The sequence below is a fragment of the Gavialis gangeticus genome, unplaced genomic scaffold, assembly GCF_001723915.1.
Source record: "Gavialis gangeticus isolate Ggan-Ray unplaced genomic scaffold, GavGan_comp1, whole genome shotgun sequence".
NCBI classification, from domain to species: domain Eukaryota; kingdom Metazoa; phylum Chordata; order Crocodylia; family Gavialidae; genus Gavialis; species Gavialis gangeticus.
This window is the reverse complement of record NW_017729030.1, coordinates 44,696,184-44,717,858: the sequence shown is the minus strand read 5'-3', so window position 1 is coordinate 44,717,858 and position 21,675 is coordinate 44,696,184. Positions and strand designations below refer to the sequence as shown.

Genomic DNA, 21,675 nt, shown 5'->3' with positions numbered 1-21,675 from the left:
GCTAGGATCTGGAACCAACTTCCAAGAGAAGTGGTGCAGGCTCCTACCCTGGGGGTTTTTAAGAGGAGGTTAGATGAACACCTTGCTGGGGTCGTTTGACCCCAGTACTATTTCCTGCCATGGCAGGGAGTCAGACTAGATGATCTACTCAGGTCCCTTCCTACCCTAGAAACTATGAAACTAAGTGGCAAGCACCCCAATGGTGCTTCGCCACAATATGATAATGATACAGCAGTATTTGACAGTCAAGTTCAGTAAACAGTAATTGAAGCCTGCAGAACTAGAATGAATAGCACTAGAAAAAGTTTGTATGTAAAGAATGTGCTATACAAGCAGACTGGAAAGCCAAATAATGCAAGCCCAAATTAGTCTTATCTCATTCTTTTTTTCCTTTGAGACTTCAGCCCCCTCTGTATGTGCAGGTAAAAGCATGATGGGATCTAATGCACAGTCCACACAGTTGTGCCTCCTACCATGCCACACATGCATGGCAGGAGGCACAATTGTGGGATCATGCATTAGATCCTATCATGTTTTATTGCCAGTGCAAGGATAGCCCGATCCTGGGGGCCCCCAGCATCAGCAAGAAATAGGTTCCTGTGGCTGGGAGTTGGGCTGCTAGCCATTGGGGTACCCCTGGGAAACCCTTGTGGATGGAGAATCACTGCAGGGGCAATCCCCCTGCCTCAGAGCTGTAGGGAAACCGCTAGAGCCAGAGAATCATTTCTCCCCACTTCCCAGGGCAGGGGCATAACCCCTGCTGTGATCCTACTCCCTGCATCATGAATTGCAGCTGCCATGATCCCTAGAGCATGGCAGTGTGTGAAACCCCTGGACTCTGGGGACCACGGCTGCTGCAACCTCTAGGGCTTGGGGTTTTTCCACTGGGTGTGGTGCACTTCTGTGGCTGGGAGCCTCAACAGCTGACAGGGCTCCCAGCAGCAAGGGAGACCCTGCTGCACATGAAAATTAAGACTCTATAGCAACCAGCTATAAAGTTAATACACATTTTCAAGCTCTAACTCTATAGCCAGTTGGAACTTTTGATTGTGTGATAGCTAATTTGCACCTGTATCTCATCTCCAAGGAACTGTGCAATTACCCACTTAATTGCAGAATATATGTAATGTGTAGAGGGACCCTTAAATAAACTATGAAAGTTCACAGCCAGTGCTGCTGTTTATGAATAGCCCTCTGTCCAGAAGATCCGATATGTAATAAAACCAGATTTGTTTGAGTCAAACTTATTATTGTGTTATCCAAGGCAAAGTATGTGTTTCAGCTCTGAATCCATTCAATCACCTGTATAAAATGGACCTAACCCCATTTTTAAGTGCTTCCAAACCCACTATGTCTGAGCACAGTCCAAACACTGATTTTAGCGCTGGCCTTTTGGGTAGGCACACTCTTAGAATACTGACTTTGTGTTTCATACCTTGGCATGGGATGGTGGTGCCCTTTGGTCAACCAGTCCTATGCTCCTAAGAGCAGTGCTAAAACTTCCAAGACTTAATAGCTTACATATCCTCTTCCTTCAGTTCCATCCATATGGACTGTCCAGATCATAGTGTAATTATTTGGAGAACTATGACAACTTTCTTCCTTCTGCAGTCCTCCTTCCTGTTAATATTTGGTCAGTGAGAGAGAGGGACACAATCTGGGACAGGCCCTGTATTTAAATACAGATCCAGTTTGTTATCAAGGGGCTTGCTGACCAGATTCTCAACCCTTAACACATGGTTGCAGTCCCAAACCCTTGGGAAATAACTAAGAGAATCAGCTTCTTTAAGCCTGGCCCCTCTTTTTAATAGACCCATTGTTCACTGGAGACACTTGTTCAGATTTGATGACCTGTTGCTGGTTCTGTTGTTCGGAGTCAGGCATCAAGCACCAGGCCCCTTCATATAAGTGTCATACTGGAATCCAACCAGTGGTTACAGAATACTGTAAAGTAGTAAAAACAAAAGGTGGAATACGTTCATCTCAAAATCAGATTGGAGGTACAGACATAACATAAAAGCTGTCACATTATATGATTTCATCTGCGCTATTATTCATATCTGTGTAGTAGACCATCCCTTACATTTGCATAGTGCCACTTTTAATTTAGATGATGCTTCCAATCAAAATGGAAGAATTCTGACCTGGATTTGCCTTTGGAACCAGGATATCATCCAAGGTCCTCCCTAGGTACAGGAAACAGTAAATAATGTTTAGCATGAAAATTGGGCCAATTTAAGTGCCTCCTGAACAGAGATGGCATTGTAGCTCAAGATATATTACATTTGAAGATTTGTCATTGTTCTCCTTAATACTTCTATAGCAATTGATAGAAATTTTTCTGTATTTTTTACTGCCTTCAGTTTTATTCCTTTTTCACTTTAGTAAAGAAATCATTATCAAGGCACACTTTATAATTAAATTACAGATTCTATCTCCTTACACATTTGTTAAAAACAGAAAACAAGTTACTTAAAATTCCAGAGAGGAATTGGTGGAAAAGTTGATATCTAAATCTAACCATTCTTTCCTGTGATATCTATGAATTCCCATCTCTTATTTTTCCTGTTCTTTCCATAGAGAACATTATGTAATAGAAGTCCAGCTTCCAGCAAAGATGTTTGAGTTGCTGCCACAAGAGATTAAAGAAGGAAAGCTGCTCCATGTGTACCCAGTGCTCTTTAATATTGGAATCAATGAACAGCAAACGCTTGCAGAGAGGTACGACAGTCCCTTTTGGAAGGTTCATTATTCAGTTTTTTGCTTGAGCGTGCTGTGATAACCCTGATGATCTTACACTGGATAACATGGGATCCTTGTTATTACTGGCCCTTGTACCAACTCAATGAGTATGATATATATTACTAAATTAAGTTAAAGAAAAAAACCCACAAGGTATGAACTAAAACAAAATAATGAAAAAAGTTACCAAAAAAAAAAAAGAAAAGAAAAGAAAAGAAAATCAACTCATCTATTTCATATCGCTAAAGCCCATTTTTTTCCTGGAATGTGCACGTATAGCTCTAGTTCACCCTTGCAAAAGTATATCAAAGAGCAGAATAGGGCTCTTTAAAGCTTCATTTGGAAAATTCCCAAACCACTTCTCTAGAACAGGTGAAGCTGAAAAAGGTGAGCAGGTTGCAGGCCTTGGAGGGTACACTCCTCATATTAATTGATAGTATAGGGTTCATAAGCCAAGGGAATCAACAAAGTAGTAATGGGTTATGTTAACAATAGGGTCATAGCAGCAAGGGAATGATGTTTTATTTTCTTAAAATTCTTAATTATGTTTGCCCACTCAAAAGATCTTAATATACCCCTTGAGCTAGTTTGGTGCCTCAGCCTAATCAAACTATGCAGTTCCAGTCAGTTTCACCCACCTAGGTGGAGAAAAACTGTGAATCACATCAAATAACCCAAGATGCCTGCTGCTAGTATTGCTGGGCTCACATATACAATTGGACAAAGAGAGGGCGTATCCACACATCTTCTGGCAATCATTAGTCTGCTGCCAATAAAGGAAGCTCCACCCATTTGCTCCATTCCACATGCACTATATGCTGAAAAATGTTACTTATTTCTTACCAGCAGTCTTTGATTGCCAGAAAGGAGATACAGACCTACCTATGTTTGCATGTTTGTTATAACTGAAGGACCTAGGAACCAAGGGCCAAAGACCCACTGCATTAGGCACTGTACAAACACCAAACAAAAAGGTGGTCCCTGCAATCTAGATATGAGATAAGAAAGAACAGATGAACAGAGACAGAGAAAAAGGGGAAGGAAGTAGTGAGAAACTATTGGTTGTCCCAGTAGATGGGGATTTTAGCATACTGGCAGTATATCTGTTGTCAGTTTTTTTGTAGACATCCTAGCAGAGAAAATTTTTAAAGGGGATTCAAAAAATATAATGAGGTAAATTAATGGATGTTTATGGGGAACTCTTCTCAAACATGAGAGGACAGTATAGGAGGATACACAAGATGCTGCTATGAAAATTTAGCAAGTTGGGCACTGGATAATTGGCCAGTCAAAGATAGGATTCAGCATCTTAGTAATGAATCGGAGGGTTTAGGTTGGGTAAAGTAAGTCATGAAAAACCTTGAAAGTGAAGTAAAGTAACCTTTATGTCTGGTGCAATAGAGAACACAGAACCAGTGGAGAGATACAAATGAGACTGGCAGGAGGCAAATCAATAAGAAACAAAAATGATCTTTACAGCAGCATCCTGAAAGGATACAAATAGTGCAGGTTTCCACTTTCTAAGGCCAGGGGAAATGATGTTGCTGTAATCAGCATGCTAGATTATGAGAGCCTGGCTGAGAGCTTTAGCCATTTGGAGAGACAGAAATATTTTGCAGAAAGAATTTGGCAGGATTTAGAAATTACCTGCACATGAATACCTGGAAAGAAGTCTGAGTCAAAATGGCAACCAGATTATAGTACTGAGTGACAAGCAGGATGGTACTATTTTATAAAATGATTGATGTGCTGCTCTTTTCTGTATACAAAGGAAAGAAAATCATACTGCAAAAAAATTAGAAGTTAAGGCAACATGTCCATCAGGCAAATCCAGTGAGATCAATCTATGGAGAAATAGCAGTTCTATAATTACAGATATAAATATGAGACATCCAGAGTTCAGACTCTTACCTGAGTTTACTGGTGTCTCTGAAGTTTAGGGCTTAACACTTGTGCTTGAGATATGAAATTAAGGTTGGAAGCACAGAGCCTGGTTTTTCAATAAAAGGTTACCTGTAAGTATTGCAGGAGAATAACAATCCTAAGAGGAAACATTAATAACAATAGAAATGATCTTCTGTTTATTGTAAATGTTATTTCAGTGGAACTAAACATATGCAGTTTCAATGAACCATGTTTGAAAATATATTTGATTTAAGAAAACGATAAGCAAGGTTCAACATCTGAACATTTATGGTTAATGTCTATTTTAGTGACGTGCATAGATTTAATATACAGAACATGGGACAAAATTTTAAGATGCAGTATAGCCTTTTATGATTTATCATCACAGATAATCTTCTGTTCACTTTATATATGACAGAGCAGTTAAAACATATGGGGTGTGTACATGCAGTCAGATAATCTGGGGGAATTCTCCAAGGTTTGTTCTCCTGGCAGAGAAATTTACCCAGACCTGCATGTATAGATATTTGAATACTGAGACCCTGAAGGGTAGAGAGCTTGTAGTGCTGACACTGTGAAGCTGGGAGAGGTGGAAAGGGGGTTCAGGTGGGCTTGTGCACACATTTCAGCATCCTCTACAGGCTGCCTTAGTCTGCCTGGTTACAGATGGCAGCAATGTATAAGGCAGCCCTGATTGGCTGACCCAGCGAGCATTACAATGTGGGGATAGTGAAGGGGACATGTTCTGTTTCCTGCTGGAGTAGCAGAGTCCTGCAAGTGACACGCTGTGTTGAGGCTGTGTTTTCTTCTGAGAGAAGCCACAGCATGTACAGACATTGCTTTCCTAGGAGAAACTCTCATGGTAGTGATTTAACCCTAGCTGTTTGCAGATAGTTTTTCTCCTGGAATGGCCATTTTTACTGTGAGAGAAAAAGCCTGAACATCTGTACACTCACGGTTTCTCCTGGGAAAGTCCTGCAGTGACTCTCCCTGAAGAAACTGAATGCCTGTACGAGGCTTTAGAGAGAAATTTTGGACGCATAGGCACTACTTTCAGAATATAGTTCCACTGTGATCTGTGTCAACAGTGCAACAATGGACAGGAGGGATGATGGTACGGCAGTTTAATCTTAAAACAGCTAGGCTTGTGCATAATTAATTTCACCCACTACACACACAGCACTATTACTACACATTGTAGCGTGGAGCTCTTTAAAAATAACTAGATAAAAAATGGATGCAACAGTGACTGAGGTCAGTCAGTATGCTATGTGGAAAACCGCACAATTCCTGTCTGGGTTTCTGTCCTACATTTATCACCAAACAGCCAAGACCTTTCCACACATTATGACAGCACACATCAGACTCACTGATTTCTAGTCCATTTTCTTCTCACTTCTCTCTGTTCCCTAGCCCCCTTTATAATTCTTCCTTTGTTCTTCAGTCTTCTCTTTCTTTTTGTTGTAGTTGGTATGGAATAGCTCAACTGAAAAAATAAGTTTTGTGTGTCATTCTGAAGCCAGTTGAGCTTGAGGCTATTCTCAAATCTTCCAAAAGAAAGTTCCATAGTCTTGGGCTTACTGCCAAGATTCTTCCATCTCCACTCTTAAGAGTTTCATTCTAGAGGTAGAGACAGTCTGTAGTTTCTGCAAAATACTTGTCATGGGAAATTATGGGGATAGAAGCATTGTCTTAGGTAGCTTGCTTGAGCCAAAATCATGGAGATCCTTAATGATGAGAACAGATACCCTGAAGTTGATTACGTTTCTTGGAAGAACCTAGAAAATGAGCACTTGCATGATATTTTCTCATTAACCCATATTGCTGAAAAATGGGCAGCAGCATTGTGGAAAGACTGAAGTTCTTTTACCTTGTATAGTAGTTTTTGCCTGAATGCTGTAAATTGCAGTTATCTAGCATGCAGGTCTCAGTAGTGAAGTATTCAACAGTATTGAACAGAGTTTATTGGCAAGTAGTAATAGATATAAGAAGGAATGCCTGGAAATTTAGGCTAAGTGTTCATAAGGATCCCAACTTGATGAACAAACTTACAGCTCTGTCAGATGAGAGTGCTGCTGTTGTTGTGCCCTGTCAGATTTATTCCTTCTCCGTCGGACATAATTTCCATCACGGCTGGGTTCGTCCATTGACTTTAGCTAGACACTAGTGTAAATGACCAGTAGTATTAATACCATCACGAGTAAATGAGATAAAAGAGTTAATGTTGTTTAAGCAACATTGGCATTTGAGACATCCAGAGGAACCTTACAAAATATGGATTTACTCTGGCTTTTTTCAGAGTGGCAGGATTTGGGCTTTAATAGTATGTAAGTAAGTGGATTTTTTTGTTTGTTTGTCTGCTGTTGGAGAGGTGTACGGTATTAGAAGTAATATTTCTGAGCAATGCAAAGGTTCAGAGGTTAGTTGCTTAATTTTTTGTTGTATAACATCTATTTGAACAACTATTGGAAAATAAAAGGAAATTCAGTTCAGTGTTTACATTCAGAAGGCATAGTTGAGGTTGGATTAGGTTGGGGATAGCAATGGAATGCGAAACTATCTGTTTTTAGCAGGTCTATCCAACTGGCATATGGTTGACCCCATATGGACCCTGGGTTCCTGGTGTGGGTGCTACTCCCCACCACTGCTCTGACAGCTGCTGCCACTGGAGTCTTCAGGCTCCCACCCCCTTCTCTGGCTCCTGCTGCCTGACCCCTAGGGGTGGCCCTAGAGGCAGGACTGAATAGTCTGCAGGCAGATAGCTCCAGATGACCCAGGGACCCTATGTGGTGCAGCACAGCACAGCAGACCCATGTGGCATGGCATGCAGGACGTGGGGGCACTGAGACAGTACAGCCAGTGGGGCAGGGTGCTTCCACAGTTCAGGGAGGGGTGGGTGTGCACCCATTGTGCCAGGGAGGAGGGTGGAAGTGTGCAGCACAGCGTGGTATGTGGCCCACACAGCATGCAGCTGGGTGTGACCTGCATGATGTGTGGCACAGTCACTCAGAAATTGGATGGCCCTGTTTTAGAGAATGGTTTTTATATTTATTATTTTTTTCTGTGGTGTTTTAGGTTTGGAGATACCACTTTGCAAGAGAATGTTAACCAGGAACATTTTGAACTTCTTAAGGAATATTACAAATTGTTTACTGAAAAAATGCCTCCTGATTGTAAGTATAACATTAATAGAATCTAACTGGCTTTTATAGGCGATGTACCATAATTCATTGCAGTGGTGAAATGGTAACAGATTTAGCATGTATCACCTTTATATTTAGCCCTTAGTCCTCCAGCTTGCTCCACAAAGTAGACAGCTGGGACTAGTAACCAGTAAGAGTTAACCCATGCAATACAGTTTGCAGGATCAAGGCAATAGAGAAGATGGTGGAGAAGGTCAAGCAGAGTAAGAATATGGTATATTATAATTTTTGCAGACTTACTAAAATATATGTTCACAGTAATCTAAGTAGAAGATAATGGACACTTAGAATACTAATACATAAATACCTGATAGAAGTTTGCATCCATTTCAGTTTATTTCTGAATACATAGCAAGATGTAAACAGCTAATGAGTGATACAGATAATCTAATTCCAGTGAAGTCAGTGGAGAGGTTCTCATTCACTTCAGCTGACATTAGCTCAGGCCCTCTAAGTAGATATAGTGTGTTAGAAATATAGTACCATGGGCATACTTAATTGTTTAAATCAAATGTTGAAAAGATCTACCAGATCATCTAGTCCTGTGAAAGCAGGATTATTTCTGAAATTATGTTCCAAGTGTGTTGTCAAGCTTCATTTTAAATAACCTGAATGTAAACTTCTATCACATCCTTATGAGATTATTCCACAATGTAAAGACCTCACACTTAAGGTTTTAGCCTTATAATTCTCCTTTGCTCAATTTGAAAACATTACCCTTGTACACATCCACTTGTACCATCCTTAATATTTTCTCTCTTTTGTGTATGCCGTCAGATACATTTATGTTCCTTCTGACTCATCCTTGGTAATTTAGGTTTACAGGATCAGGACTTTGTATAAGCTCATTATTATTTGCACTGGACTCAACAGTTGTAGTATTTTCTTTCTGATACCAACCCCATTATGCTAATCCATATTTTTGTCACTTTGAGGTTGGTAAAGTTACTTATCACTTCTGGGCGCATCTACACACGTGCTTTAATGTACATTAGCCTATTTTAATGCACATTAAAGCATCAGAAAAAACTGCACTTTTGCTAATGTACATTAAAATAGGCTAATGTGCATTTTTCTAGTCCCTCACAATGGAGGTCCTAGATTTAATGCACACAGATTTCACATTACCTAAAGCACATAATTGAAAGTGTAGGTGCGCCCTCTATGTCTCATCCCTTGTTTACCCACTTTTTTCAAGGGCTGAGAGCTCTACAAATGAATATGTATTCTTTCTATTTAGCCTCCATTACCTGGAACCTCTGGGGACATCCAACCACCAATGCAGGTTAAACTTACAATGTACCATTAGTATGTTTCAAAGGTTACATTCTTGCTCAGTATTTTAGAGGTACCCATCAGTTTTGCTTTTGGAAGCATACATACTCTTATAACAATCCTGTTGTAATACACCCATCATGAGATCCCACTGTATGACTAATAATTGGTGTTGTGCTTATGCTTCCTATGCCACAGATTTTCGTAGTTGTTACACCAACTGATTCTATAAGTCAGTGTTTTCTTGCATTTTCATTTGAAAATTCTCAGAAATTGAAAACAAAAATCATAATGAAATGTACTTTCTCCCTTTTAATAATCACAATATCTGATTTTCTAGAATGTGTTATAGCAAAACCCCATAATATTTTTATACTTAGATTATGGACAAACAACTTTTCTTAAAAGGGGAAAGGGAGTTGCTGCTGCGGACTGCTTATCAGCTATTGTGAAGTAACTGTTACATCTGCATGTTCCTGTAGGGCAGAGGTGCTAAGCCTCCAGCCCATGGGCCAAATGCAGCCCTGCAGAATCTTGGAATCTGGCCCATGGGGTCCCCCTTGGGTTGGAAAATTTAGCAGCAGAGAGCAATGGCAGTTAATACTGCCACCTCTCCCTGCTGCCAAAATCCTATGCCCCGTGCAGTGGATCAGAGCACAGGACTGGGCCATTCCCATTTCCCTCCCTGTGGCTGGTTTGGAGCTAGGGCATGCCACATCACCGTGTGCTGCTGGTTCATGACTGGCCTTGGCCTGTCCCCCCTCAGTGGCACTGGGTCACTCCCCATTTCCCTCTGCCTGGACAGGTTGGGCCAGGCTACACTGTTGCCCATTTCCCTGGATCAGGGCCTGGTTGGGACCAGGCCAAGCCCCTTTCCCTTGCATGACTGGATCAGAACCAGGCTGCCCCCCGCCCCCTCTGCACAGCAGATAGGCCCCCGAAGCACCTGCTCTGGTCACTGGATTGAGACCACCAGCTGGATGAAGCCTGCAGAGGGACCCATCCCTGCCTATCTAGTCAGCTGGAGAAAAGGTTGAGCATCACTACTGCAGGGTGAATCACTATAACCGTCACCCTAAACAAATTAGGATTAAAATTGCAATGGTTTTGCTATATTTATATTACTACAGAAATATGTAGCTACAACAATTACATTGAAGATTTTTTAAAAGTATCCTTTGATATCAATACAGTTATGATATCTCTGAAATTGCCTTCCTCTCTATCTACCGAAGTTATAATACTTCTCTCCTTTTTGTAGTTCATATTGCTTATGCAGAGCCTGTGCTCATCTCCAGCCAGTCTTGGTACATCACATCTACTTAGATTATGACTAGGCTTGGCAGAATTCAATGTTTTGTTTTTTTAAACACTTTCAATGGATAATATTGATGTTTATTTTTTAAGCATTCTTATGATTTTTATCGACTTCAGTTTTTCAGAATTATGCAAAATAGTACCCAGCGCACTAGCAGCCTGCCTGGGGGGCTCCAGGGGGCACTGCCACTGCAGAGGGAAGAACTGGGCCCCCTGCAGCTCAGGCGCCGCTGGCAGCTCACCCCACAGCCACGGGAGAGGTGTGCGGGCTCTGCCAGAAAAGAAAAATAAAGTGGGATCCTTACCACTCCCCCTTCCCCCCACTGGGGCTTCCAGCACCCCATGCACTGTCCCTGCTGCCTTCCTGCTGCCTGGGACTGTCCAGGAATAGAATGGTTTGCTCCTGGGGCAGTGCAGAAAGGCAGTAGGAGGGTGGCTGGGTGTGCTGGTGGCTGGAGAAAGTGGTCGGGATGGTGCATGGGGCACTGGAAGCCCACCAAGCCTGAGCTTCTGCAAACCTTCTCAAGAGTCCAGCGCCCCATGCACCATCCCTGCTGCCTTCTCCAGCCACCTTCCTTCCGCCTTCCTTCACTGCCTTTGGGGCAAGCCAACCCATTCCCAGGTGGTCCCAAATGGCAGGAAGGCAGCAGGGACAGTGCACGGGGCTCTGGAAGCCCACCAAGCTTCTCACCACTTTTTTTTTTCCAGCAGAGCCTGCCTGTGGCCTGGGAGCGAGCTGTCGGTGGACCAAGCAGCCCCAGAGCTGCGGGGGCCCCAGGAATGGATATATCACTGCAATTTGTTTCATAGCAAACTAAAAAACATTGGGATGTGTTTTAGTTTGCTACATAACAAAGTCATTTAATATGCAATGTGTGTAAGGTGTGATGGGATTAAACCGCTAAAAAGAGCAATTTCATCACATGTACAAGTGGCCTACATGACTGGAATGTAAAATGGTGGTAATAAGAGTCACTTCCTCTACCAGAAAAGCTTACAATCTAACAGGCAAAGCTGTAATTTTTATTCTACCCTCCAACTTTGCACACTTGCAACATTCAGCCTTCCACGAAAAGGGATGTGCAAATAGAAAATAATTTTTACAAATCTCTTTATAAACATCCTTTTTTCCTGTAAGCATGTGGCATAGGTAAAGATATTAACCCTTTCTTCATTATATCAAGTTCAAAGTTTTGGTGCTTATTGTCAAAGCCCCTCAATTCTGCCCATCTGTGCTTGACTGCTTTTATCTTGTCCTGTGTTCTGAAATCCTTTGTACGTCACTGCATGCCCTCTTACATCTAACAGCATACTTTCTTTTATGTCAGGCCTGGAACATGGCTCTTGAACTAGCTATTAATCTTCCTGTACTGCAGCTCCTGCCTCCCAAACCCCTCTTATCACAACCCCAGCATACGATTATTTGCCTAACTTGGCAAGAGAGAAAGACAGTTGCATAGGGGTTTTCAATATGATTGACTAAATAGTCTCTTGGTTTGTTGCTTGTCTCTTACACCAGAGGGCGCATCCAGGTGAGCATGGTCGTGCTATTTGTGGCACCGCAGACACGTCTGTGGTGCCACATACCACACATTCAGCTGTTCTCAATGCTGCAAGGTAGCAGCACAGTGGGATTTTTTGATCCTAGGAGATCTCGGGGTCAAAAAAACCTGAACAGAAAAAAAAGCAGAGTGGTGCATGTGGGGACAGAGCACTTCTTCCAAAAGCGGAGCCTGACCATCCAGAACCACACTCCAACTGTTGGCTAGGCTCTGAGCGGCAGGATCACCACAACTGCAGCCCCAGGAGTCCCCGGGACTCCAAGTAAGACTGCTGGGGCCAGCCTAGTGCTGGCTCCAGCCTCCCCTACCCCACCTGGGGTAACCTGCTGTGTGTCAGAGAGTGCGTGGCACAGGCATTCCCTGGGGACAAGTAGCAGCAGCACAATGTGTGATGCTGCTTCTCATCCCCAGGGAAACAAATGTCCATGTTTGTGTGGATGTGGCTAAGGTGGTCAGTCTGTGGCACAGGCAGCCTCTGTATGTGGCACATGAGGGAGCTGACAACAGTGCCAGATAGTGAAGGGAGCAGAATGCAGAGCAGCAGATTGAGTAGGGAGCAAAAAGCGGAGCAGCAGATAAAGCAAGAGAGGAGGATCTGAGTAGTTTTAGGGCAGGGTTGGGCAAGTATTTCAGATGGAGGGCCACATACCAAGTTTTGGCAAACTGTCAAGGGCCACATGAGTAGCCCTGCCCCTTGACGGGTGCTGTGCCCCCTAATCCCTGACCTTTGCCATCAGAAGTCCCTCCTCTTGCCCCTGGAAGTACTACACAATAGCTTAAAATGAAGTCTTATTCTTGTATGTTGGGGTGAGTATAGGATTGTGGAGGACTGGGGGTGTGGGGGAGGGTGTGGGTGTGTCTTTGGGGGGTGGATAGGGGAGGGGGTGTGGCTCTGGGGTGAGGGAGCATGTGGGTGTGTAGATATGTGAAGTGTAAGTGGGTATGGGATTTGTCGGGAGCTGTGTATGGGAGAGGGTAGCTGGCGTGTGTGAGGGAGTGTGGGTGTGGGTGCTTACGTGTATGGCAGTGCGAGGGGAGTGCATGTGTATAGTGGGGTATGCATGTGGGACTCACCCTATGAACACACATACACACACGCCGCCTCTCCCCACACACACACGCATGCGCGCTCTCTGCTTCTCCCTACACATGTGCGTACACACATACACCCTGGGTACTGGTGCAGCCCCATGTTCCCACAGTCTGGTGATGCAGCTGGAGCTACGTGGTGCTGGAGCAGGGCAGGGGCAGGGAAATGGCTGGGAATAAGGGGGGACTGGGCTGCTCAGTCCTGCTGTGGACTCCCCCTGGGTCCTACTGCTTCTGGCTCCTGTAATCTTTGGCAGGCAGCCAGGAGCAAATAAATATTAATTTACTAAATTTTCTAGGGGCCCCACAGGCCGTATTTTGCCCGCCCCTGCATTAGGGGAAGATATGGGCTTAATTTGTGGCATGCCTGCCAAAAAATTTGTCTGCCACTGCCTTACATTCAGATTGTGTCTTTCTTCTTGTGTGGGCTGTGACTAGCACATTGTGATTGCTATCATAAGAAGAAAGAAAAATAAATGCAAGTTGTTACATGTTTAGTCTGACTTGTGTAATTCACAACCAGCTTTCCTAAGGCCACCCCAAGCTCATGTCAATAAACTTTTGTGCTATAAAAGTTGTTTATTTATTTCATGTATAGAGGGTTTGATATTGGAAAGGATGTACACTGATAATCCTATGCAGGTTAACTAATATGTTCAATATGAGCTTTTCAACAGTAAACTTGGTGTCTTTTATAATCAAGCCCCATATTCCACTGACTCACTTATGCTTAGACTGTAAGAGCATCAATGTGAATAGGTAACCAAAGTTCTTTTTAAAAAAAAAGAAAATTTATTCACAATAAGTAACTCTCAGTGCTTGGAAGCATTTTCTAGGAGTCTCACTGTCATCATTACTGCTGCTTGCATTTTCTTTCTTGCTGGTTTCTGACAGGTTTGACTCAAGGCTTTGTGGGTTTATGTGATGAATTTTAGCAAGTGCACACTTTCCTGCCATAACAACATAATTATATTCCGTATAAGCTGGTGGGTTCTTACTTGCTGAGATTTTTAACAGTTGCTGAAATTAGCACAATTCAAGTTAATCCTCCTTTTTCCTTGACAGCTAATCAGTAAATTATTTTCATCTTGGGCTGTTACAGCTTGACTTTGATGTTTGGAATAGACATCTCTGCAATCTAAAAATCAATGGAAACTTAAGTACCTTGTAAGAGATCCTGTTTTGCCTGAAACTGAGAGAGTTGTTACATTAGCTTGAAAGTAGTCTTTCACTAATGAATTTACCCACTATTTACATGCCGCAGTAATCTGAATAGTTTACAAGCTGAGGCATTCAGCATTTCAAATGGCTGCATGAGACTACTGTCCCTGACAGTAAATTCTAATTTTCAAGTACCTAATCCTGAAGAAATGGTGATTCTTCTTCTTTTGTATAGCTGACTTGGAGCAACAATTATAAGTACAGTTTAAGGTTAGTTAACCAGTCTAATGTTCTTGAGGAAAGGGAATGTATCTCTAGGATGTCATCATCAAATTTGTATAGAGAGCAGAGTGTTGTTATGTGATCCATAGGTTGATCAGGATTACCATAATCACATTTTGCAAAACTCCTAATACACCATTTGTGCATCAAGTAACCACAGCTTCGCTATCATGGCCTACAAGGGCTTGTACATGTGTCCACAAAGCTTTCTGGGAGACCAAGTGGTGAGCTTGGAGGTTCTTTAAATCTCTGTGGATGGGAAGGTCTGGGTTGTCATTCATGTGGACAACCTCTCTACGCAGCTTTGTCACAGTGAATGTCTAGGGGAGCAATATTGGCCAGCACTGGTAACCAGTGGATTAGTGTAGATTTGATGGTTCCAGCAATAGCACACATTGCAGAATTTAATTGGACATCCACACATTTGGTATGAGTGCTAGCAGCCCAGACAGGTGCACAGTACTTGGCCATTATGAAGACAAGTGCCATAGCAGAGATGCAGAGTACTCGCGTGGTGGCACCCGAGCTCATTCCAGCTAGTTTTCTCACTATGTGATGAAATATCTCTTCTAAATAAAGTGCAAGATAAACTACTTTTGAGGACCTTTTGTGAGAAAACTGACCCTTAAGAAGATCCCAGAAGTTCAGCAAATAAATTTTGGAGAATCAATAATAATTTTTAACTTTTCTAAGCTAAATGACTAGGAACATGAATTCCATGTAAAGGTGTAGAACAAAATTATTTGTGTTTATGAATAAAAGCTGTAAGACTTTAAAATTTTAAAGTGGGGTTAACTAATAGGTTTTACAGTTGACTATATGGCCATTACTTTTCAAAGCAGTTTCCTTTTAGTGAATCCATGAAGCAGTTCTAGCAGATGTGTTTTGTAATGAAGTATTTGTTTATACAATGCATGTATAGATTTTCCTTGGATTCTTCATTGTTACAAGAAACAGTTTTGTATTATATACTTTTGAATACATAGCATACTGCAGTACTTGAAACTGAAACACTGCATAAAATTGTCATCTTTTCATGGGGTTTTAAGGTGGATCCCATGACCCACTCTTCTTCACAGTGCACATCTGAATTCTGGGCAGTGACAGGCCTGACTGGAAGTTTGGCTTGTTTTACCCCTCATGTCCAGAGCGGGAGAAGTGTAAAACAGCACGCATGTGCAACCAATTCAGGATGTTTCTACTTAAAGAAGTCTGTGCTTCTATATAGGAAGTTTGTACAAACCATGAATCGGATACCTGTGTGCAGAACATCTTGAAGAAATATAGTTACTGTAAAGTTAAGAAGCCATGTGTTTTATCTTGAAACACATGACTTTCATTTTTGCAGGTCATCCCTGACTTGGTGCAAATGTTTTTGCCAGGATTGAGGATTCTTTCTATGCACACACAGAACTCCACATTTTTGTATATTAAGTTAATTTTTCATGATCCCTACAGCAGTGTATCTACAAGAAAATGCTAGCTGATTTAGGATGACATTGGTCAGATAGCATGTTGGGGAACAGTATTCAGTAATCCTTCTTGGGTGAGTTCCAAAGTCTGTTATGTCCCCTGTACCTAAATAACTAAAAAAAAAAGTTCTCATACAAATAGCACTTACTACTTTTCATCATCTGAGGAACCCATCCGTAAGTATGTCTCTGAATAGTTGATCTCAGACTGCTTTTAGTTTCTGATTTATATGCTAGTTCATTAATTTCAAATGGATGGAAATATTTTTTGCTTGTTTTCACTGTCTTCTGGTCTTGCATATACTAATCTCTATACGACGAGTTATGCTTCAGAATCTTTTCCCTTCCAGAATTTGTTTAAGCTATGTTTTTATTTTAATCCTACATTAATTATTACTTAATCTTGGTCTAGGCTGTCTCCAGATGTGTGCATATATGTGTGTGTGTGTTGTTTATCTTTTCTTTTTTTTTAAATAAAAAGCTACTTGATCTGTTTACTAGGGCTGTGTGAAGCTTCAGTTGCTGATTGGATTCAGCAGAGATTTCGCCCAATTCGGTGGCTGAATCTTTGAATCCGAATCAAATGAGGAGACCCTTTAATTTCTCCAGATCAAATCAGAACCCCCTGAATTTATTCGGAGAGATTCAGTGATTCAGACATAGGCACAGCTTTAAGTTTTTCTTCTACTTACCTCAAGGTACCAGGCAGCTCGTGAATGCTGAGATGCTGGGGTGGATGGAATGTCCCACGGGAGCACGGGGGTGTTTCCAGCTCGGCAGCAGACCCAGAAGTGGACCAAAAGCACTTCTGGTCCACATCCAGGTCTGCCACAGAGTGTGTGGGGGACCCTCCCCCTCCTCCTGGCTTGGCAACTGGTGCCTCCTGGGTCTGGAGGGGCACCCGGGGTCTCTGGATGGCCAATTGCTGAGCCTGGGTGGGGTGTCCCCTGCATCTCAGTGGTAGACCTGGAAAAGGACTGGAACTACTTCCAGTCCACTTCTGGGTCCACCGCCAAGCATGCGGGGGATCCCCCTATGCTCCTGTGGAATGCTCTATCTGCACCACCATCACACCATTCATGAGCCGTGTCTGGTACCTTGAGGTATGTAGAAAAAACATTTAAAGCTGTCTATGACCAAATCATTAATTCTCCAAATCAGCATCGAATCTGGGAAAACTAATCGAATCACTGTCCCCAATTTGGGCTGAATCCAAATCGAATATGGCCCGTTTCACACATCTCTACTGTTTATATGTTGCTGCCAAAATGTAACTGCCCTTTTCTAGGTCATCCTCATATTACTTGATTCTTTTTTTCCTGCTGATTACTTTCAGTTTCTCTAACCTTATTGCCATATTACAGACTTGGAGATTTCATGGCATTCCATCTTCCAGGGCCACTTCTAAACCTGTGTGAGTCTCTTACGTTCCATTTAAGAACTAATGCTTATCTGCCTTAGTCACCACTTTCTTTAACTTCAATATATTTTCCATCTTTGCTCATGGTTCTTTTTCCAAGAGCCCTTTCTCTATGAAGATTTAAAGGTTTCTCCTTTTTTATGTTTACCTTCTCCCTTTCTGTTGTTTAGTTCCTCTCTCTATATATATAATATGTGTGTGTGTATAATGTGTGTGTATATATATAATGTGTGTGTGTGTGTGTATATATATATATATATATATATATATATATAATATATGTGTGTGCGTATGTGTGTATATATAAATGTGTATATATAAACACTAATAAGCTGTAACTCAATGGTGCAGATATTATTAAACACCTTTTACCATTTATTCCTGTCAAATGTTTACATCATGTCTTGACCAAATACATTCTGGCTTATTTTCTTATCTGAGGAGAGCTTACCAAGCATCGCTGTCTCTGAATTATTGACCCATATATATTCTTCCACCCCTCTGCTTCTATCCAGTCTTGTAATAACATCCAGGCCACTAATTAAGTCCATTTTTCCCATAGCCTCCTTTTCCCTGTACCTCCACTGTTGTCTTTTCCATCCTTCTGGCCTTCACAAGTCCCAGTTCTCCAACATTTTAAAAATTCCATGCAAAGAAGCATGACCACATCATCCTGTCACAGACTGGTTCACTCCTGCTCTTTAAAAAGACTCCTCTTTTTCATGAGCTAATTTGAACCACTGAATCCCACATGCGTAACCACTGCCTCAAGTTCTGGATCACTTGGGCACACACTCCAGGTATACAGCCTGCATCTGACACCCTTTTGGCACTGGGATCATGTTTGCTGCCCTGGAGGCAGTGCCTTAGACGTAATGAATTCCCAGCTTACCTAAGCAAGTTCCCTCTTGAGCCTCCCTGGTTGTTTAAGCTGTGTTGCTAGTTACTACATGGCAGTAAAGCAAGGAGGCAGGTTTAGTAAAGGAGTTTCTTAAAGAAGTATATGCTTTACTCTTAAAAAGTACAAAAGAGTTACAGGTCTGTGGAAAACAACAAACACCTGATATCCCCCCTCCATATCAAATCTCATCCCCCCCCCCCTTTTTTTATAGAATCCATGGGTTTTGATTTAAGTTCTTATGGAAGGCAAAGGCCCTGTTGCCTCCACTCTCTTTCAGAAAGTAAAATGACCCTTCCCCTTTGGCCAGGTGGTTAGCTGGATAAAAGTGCAGCTCTGCAGCCATGTGCTCAACTTGAGGGAATTCTAGCTCCACCTTTTACCTAGGCATACTTCTTTGAAGAGAGAGACCCTCCAAAGGCAGAGGTCCCGCCTGCAGAAATTCCTCTGGTCAAACAAGTGAAAACCATTCAATACTGATTGCCCTTAGATTATATTGTCACACCTTTTCAGAAATAACTTCTTCCCAAGGGCCAACATCCTGCTACAACATGGATATCTCATTCACAGTGACTAGGTCTATCTAAATCAAGGTGGTTGCTGGCTGATTTCCCAGAAAAACTGCAAGCCAGGCAGCCGTTTTCACAGGCAGAGCGCAGCAGGCACCCCATGCCTCTGATTGGCTGAGAGGCCCCAATGGGGCAGCTTCTTGCTGCTGATTGGCTGCAAGCTCTGTCTATCATGTGGCCCCACCCCTCTCCACCGATTGGAGGCCATATGCTGGACAGCCCTTGCAGCCAATCTGCAGCAGGGGGCAAGGGTGGCAGTCATCTTGCCATGTCAGCAGCCCCACTTCCCCCATGGTGGGCTGTGTGGTCAGGCTGCAGTGGCCACAAGGACTGCTGGCTCCCCAGAGGGAGCCAGCATTTTATTTTCAGTGAGGTTTTTTTTCCCAGAGATCCTGCCAAAAGCACGGATCCTGTGCTTTTTCACTGGGGCTGCCTGAAATTTCGGTTTCTGTGACAATTGTGAAATCGCAATTTTGGTAGGTCCCTAACAATGACAATTTAAAGTTACAGTAGTATTGCTAAATCAAATGGAATTCATAACTAGATACAGGCATATTCACAAAACTGTCATATACTGCCATTTTCAGAGCTTCATTGTCTGCCTCTTCATTTCTATATTGCATTTTGGATTTGTGGGGGAGGAGGGGGGAAAGCTTTTTAGGAACTACTCAGCACACACTATTAGTTTCCATCTCTTGCCTCTATAGTCCTCAGTCGCTCTGCTCTTCAGTCCTCTTCTGTTACTCTGCTAGTTTACACTGCTTTTGGTTTGCAAAATTTCCTCTACAGATTAGCCATCTGGAGCAGTCATGCTGTATTTCTCTGCTTCATTGACTTTCTAACGTAATTCAAATCATACTGGAAAAAAAAATCTTTCCCCCTGCCTATACTTCATTTTTCAATCCCTTTGACTTGTTATTTTTATTAAACTCTGAAAATAATCAGTGATGACAATATGTTTTGGAATAAATTCCTACCAAAAGGTGGAACATATCGAGTTGTATATTTGTGACCCAAAATACAGTACCACTTCCAGATCCAGTACACAAATGTAACATGCTTATTATAAAATAAATGTGATTGAATATACACAAAGGCAATAGTATAGTGGAAGAATATTAAGTTTCAGTTTAAGGAACTATCAACTTGAATTCAGAAGTGCCCATGTCACTATGGTTTTACATTGCCATGTTGATACTTGAGTAGCACCCATTCTTGTGTCAGACTGATGTGTGATGTTCCTCTCCAACCTGAGCAGAGGGTGGCATGCAAGATTCTCAGGATCCACATGCAAATCAAGAATCTCTGCCTTGGTACCATGTCATTTCTGTAGACTGTGCATTCCTCAGAAGAGAAGCTGCCAGGATTCAGTAATTCTGGGTCATTTTCCTCTATAATCGTCAAGAATGATTCGTCAGTTTAATACTGTTAAAAGATTTTCAGAATTTGAACACTGTCAAAAGTGCCAGGATATGACTTATTTTAGGAATGTTGTATGTTAGAAACAAACCAAAACCAAAAAAACCTTGCCATATTCAATAAAAATGCATGTCTGACTAAGATTAAGCATCATTCCTATGTTTTGGAGAAAGGGCATATCGGGGAACTAATATTTCAATATTGATAATATGATACAAGTTTATATATATTGAGGAACAACATTTTATGTTGTTGCTGTAGTTTTGAAAAGCAGACACACTATATCTTCAGATATGCAGGGAAGGTAATTTTCAATAACATTATGAGAAAAAATATAACAAAACCAGTTCTAAAAGCATTCTTCAATATTCTTTGGTCTCCCATTGGTGCAATGTAGCATGTGGATCAGGCAACTACAAGAGATTTTTAGCATATTCATGTTTCTTTTTATGTATTTTTAAATGACTTCTCAACTATGCACTACGGATGAGAGAAACTAGCATTCATTAGAGATAAGAAATGAAAGTTCGTAGATCAAACAGATGTCATTCTAGCTGTGGGCAGGTTAGGAGAATGGATATTTGACCTGCATTATAATACCTTTTAGTTTTTACTCTGTGAATTAGAAATAAACTTGGCTCACTCCATTTTTAAAAAAACATGGTTTCAGCAGTAGGAGGAACACCCTGATTGGTTTTAGTGTAGGCAAAATGAGTCAATTTACCAACCTGAAGGAAATAAAGTAATCTGAATAGGTTTGGTTTCATGACGCTTTCTCTGGTTCCAAGATATTGTTATATTTTTAAGCATGTTAACAGCTAATGTCTCCTTTTATTCACTCCTATAAGAAAAAGACATATGGAAAAATTGACAGAATTTGTCTCTACTGTTAGTCAATACTAATGAGTACAAAAGGTGGTGTTAAATATGCTGTTCTTTGCCTAGATACATGAAGCACTAGAATAACTGAAAGTGGCCAATACTTAATTGCCTAGTCACTAATGGTCTTCCAATGATGTGTCTTCAAGGGGGAATTTGGGTGTGTGAGGAATGCAGCTGTACAAATAATGTATTTTCCTGCCCCATGATTAAACAGAGATATTTTTTGAAACAATCATATTAGGTCTACCCAAAATTATATTTTAAATTGGAACCTACCCCAAAAAATTGTCGTGTTGAACTAACTGTTCTGTTTAGCTTTTGGGATTTTTAACCTTTCCTCATCTCTTAAAAGTTTTGTAAGCAAAGACATTGTTTTGACCCAAAAAGTTGAGACGTTCTTTTTGAAAATAAAAACAAGAAATGTTTCAGCATTTCAAAAATTTATTTTCCATTTTCTTTTCTTCTCTTTCTTGTCCTAG

The 21,675-nt window shown here is 41.6% G+C and overlaps 1 protein-coding gene across 2 annotated transcripts in view; it reads left to right on the top strand.

The window, feature by feature from the left end:
* INPP4B (inositol polyphosphate-4-phosphatase type II B) overlaps window positions 1-21,675 on the top strand; it is a 437,109-nt gene that overhangs the window by 334,631 nt on the left and 80,803 nt on the right. For both annotated transcript variants that reach the window (XM_019522133.1, XM_019522134.1), the window contains exons 19-20: window positions 2,581-2,721; window positions 7,723-7,820. In XM_019522133.1, the coding sequence (XP_019377678.1) occupies window positions 2,581-2,721; window positions 7,723-7,820 (239 nt within the window). The remainder of the gene's footprint in view (window positions 1-2,580; window positions 2,722-7,722; window positions 7,821-21,675) is intronic.